Below are 2,553 nucleotides of genomic sequence, written 5' to 3' on the forward strand. Positions count from 1 at the left end.
GACATCGCTGACTTCAAACGCCTTTCATAACATCCTGTCTACAGGCGACCTCACAGCGATGCTGTTGTTTCCAGTCAACCAATCACATTCTGCCTCTGCCTTGAGAGGAGGGTGATAACCCTCCTGACTGGGCCTGACTGCAGTGTGTCTCTCTGGGAACAGTGATGTGCGAGCTGGCCCACCTCCTGACAGCAGCAAGGTAAAGACCAGCACTCTCTGAAAGCCACAACATCACCATCATGGACCCTATCATCAGTGTTCTGGAGCTGGTGGGGGTTCTGATCTCAGCGGGGGCCTGGCTCTGCTCTCTGGCCACCACCCTGATGTCCTCATGGCTCACACTGTCCAACTTGCTGGTCACAGAGACTCTTGGGGTGGGCCTCTGGGAGACCTGCGTGCTCAATCAGCAGGGAACACTGGAGTGTAGGCCCTATGACAGTCTGCTGGGGCTGCGACCAGAGATCAAGCTAGCCCGGATCCTCATGTGCACAGCGCTAGGGGTAGGAATGCTGGGGCTTTTGCTTGCCATACCCAGCCTCCACCTTGTCAACGGCTGCCGGCAACAGTTGGAGGACGTGAGCTGTAAGAGGGCCCTGAAGGCAACCAGTGGGGCATTGTGGCTGGTGGCAGGGATCCTGGGCCTCATCCCAGTTTCCTACATCGCCCATGTGACGGTCGAACAGTTCTTCGATGAGTCAGTGCCTGACATGGTCCCACGATGGGAATTTGGGGATGCTCTGTTCTGTGGTTGGACGGCCGGCGTCCTTCATCTAGCTGCAGGAATGCTGCTGCTAATTTCCTGTTTTTATGTGCAGAAGTTAAACAGTAACAGACCCGTTGATGTCCCTCCGGTCCTGACAAAGCTAGAACCTGACTCCATGAGAACCAGATCTGAGTATGTCTGAGACCACCTCATAAAAAGGCTGCTACAAGTCTTCTTCAACCTTTTCTGCATCTAAAACTAAATGTTGGACTACCACACTTCAATTTGTGGCTCTTGAGATCAGATTGGAGTATTTCAGCGAATTTCCAGAAGGGATGTTACATTCCTGATTTTGAGGTTGTATCCAAAGAAGAGGTTAAAAATTTTCTTAAAACTAAACTTTACCCAAACAACTGTCACAACTAGATCTGAATAGAACAACAGGGAGGTCTGAGGTTGCTCCTCTAATTTGACAAAGTGAGACCAGATCAGGAGGTTCAGTCCAAACCTGCAGTAAAACAGATGATTTCTCTATAGAATTTCGATGGTTTCAGAGGTTTGAAAGATATAAGTTTAAAATGTTCTTGATCACAAACAGATGTAAATTTCCTTCTTAATCTGTTAGGAGGGATGGAGTTTCTCTCAAATAAAGCTTCAGACTAAATCAGAGTTTGTTTTTATTTTAATTTAACATCTAAAAATAACATCTAGGACAAAGATGTTCTTGCTGTTTAACTGCTTTGGTAGTTTAAACTAAAGAATCAGAGAGAAAATAAATCAGATCATTTTGTCCTGTTGTTAATTTGACTGCATGTAATCACCTTAAAATGATGAGAGATGCCAGTTTATAGTTCTGATTTCGGATGTTTATGAACAGCAGAAAAAAAAACCAGTGAACAATATTTGAGCAACACACCCAGACCTTCACGATCTGTCGAGCGTTTTATTCCCTGCGGTGACTTATCTTTGTTTCAATCATTGAGATGTTTGCTTTAGTTTTCCTGGAGCCAAAGAGATGAAAGCTGCTGCGGTTTCCTGCTTTATTCATTTCATTTAAACACTTTATGTAGTTTTTATTGTTAGTCTTAAGGCTGGATTTCATCTCTTTTATTGATTTTATTTGGAGACAAGGGAAGACAAACTGTTGTTTTTGTGGTTAAAGCAGACTGAAGCAGAGAATAGATTTATTGATAATAGAATATAAAGATATATATCTTTTATCTTTAAACATGAAGGTCTGTGTGAGTTATGAAACTGCTCAACTTGTTTGTAATCAGTTTTGTTCAATCAGATGAATGATTTGTAAAAAGGATTGAATGTATGAATGTGCGCAGCAAATGACTGCAAATAATAAATAAATACTCAAAGTTTCATTTAATGTGTGTAAAAGAAGTTTTTGTGGACATTTAAAATGTGAGAGAGTAAACAGACTCACTAAAACCTTATTACAGATATACAGACAAAGTAGGACAACCTCAGGCAGGTTATCATATAAATACAGTCATAAATCAACACAACTGAGTTTTATATTTAAAGACAAAAAAAATAATTAAAAAATATGATTTATAAAATGAATGAAAATAGAACAGTTTTTGTTTTCAAAAAAGGGGGAACCGCGAGAGACCTTCAGCGACTCACACATGCAGGAAATTAGTAAACTATGAGGAAAGAAGTGGGCAAAAGAATCTGCAACGGTGAGCTGTTTTTGATTTGGGGGGAGTTTTCAAGCGGACCACGGAAAGGGAAAACCTCAAAATACGATGCCTAAATTAAGGACTGTCGTGGGAAGGACTCTTCTGTCCTTGGGTTTATGGGTTTTAGCACTTTGTACCGAAGCAAAGGCTGCAGAG

The 2,553-nt window shown here is 42.0% G+C and overlaps 1 protein-coding gene across 1 annotated transcript; it reads left to right on the top strand.

Annotated features, from left to right (window-relative positions):
- Nucleotides 1-2,081, top strand: LOC309700926 (putative claudin-24). Its single transcript, XM_082524846.1, has one exon. It carries the CDS (start codon nt 240-242, stop codon nt 903-905), a length of 666 nt encoding a protein of 221 aa, XP_082380972.1. The 5' UTR covers nt 1-239; the 3' UTR covers nt 906-2,081.
- The last annotated feature ends 472 nt before the right edge of the window (nt 2,082-2,553 follow it).

Source organism: Aulonocara stuartgranti (assembly GCF_965226115.1).
Source record: "Aulonocara stuartgranti genome assembly, chromosome: 23".
Taxonomy (NCBI): domain Eukaryota; kingdom Metazoa; phylum Chordata; class Actinopteri; order Cichliformes; family Cichlidae; genus Aulonocara; species Aulonocara stuartgranti.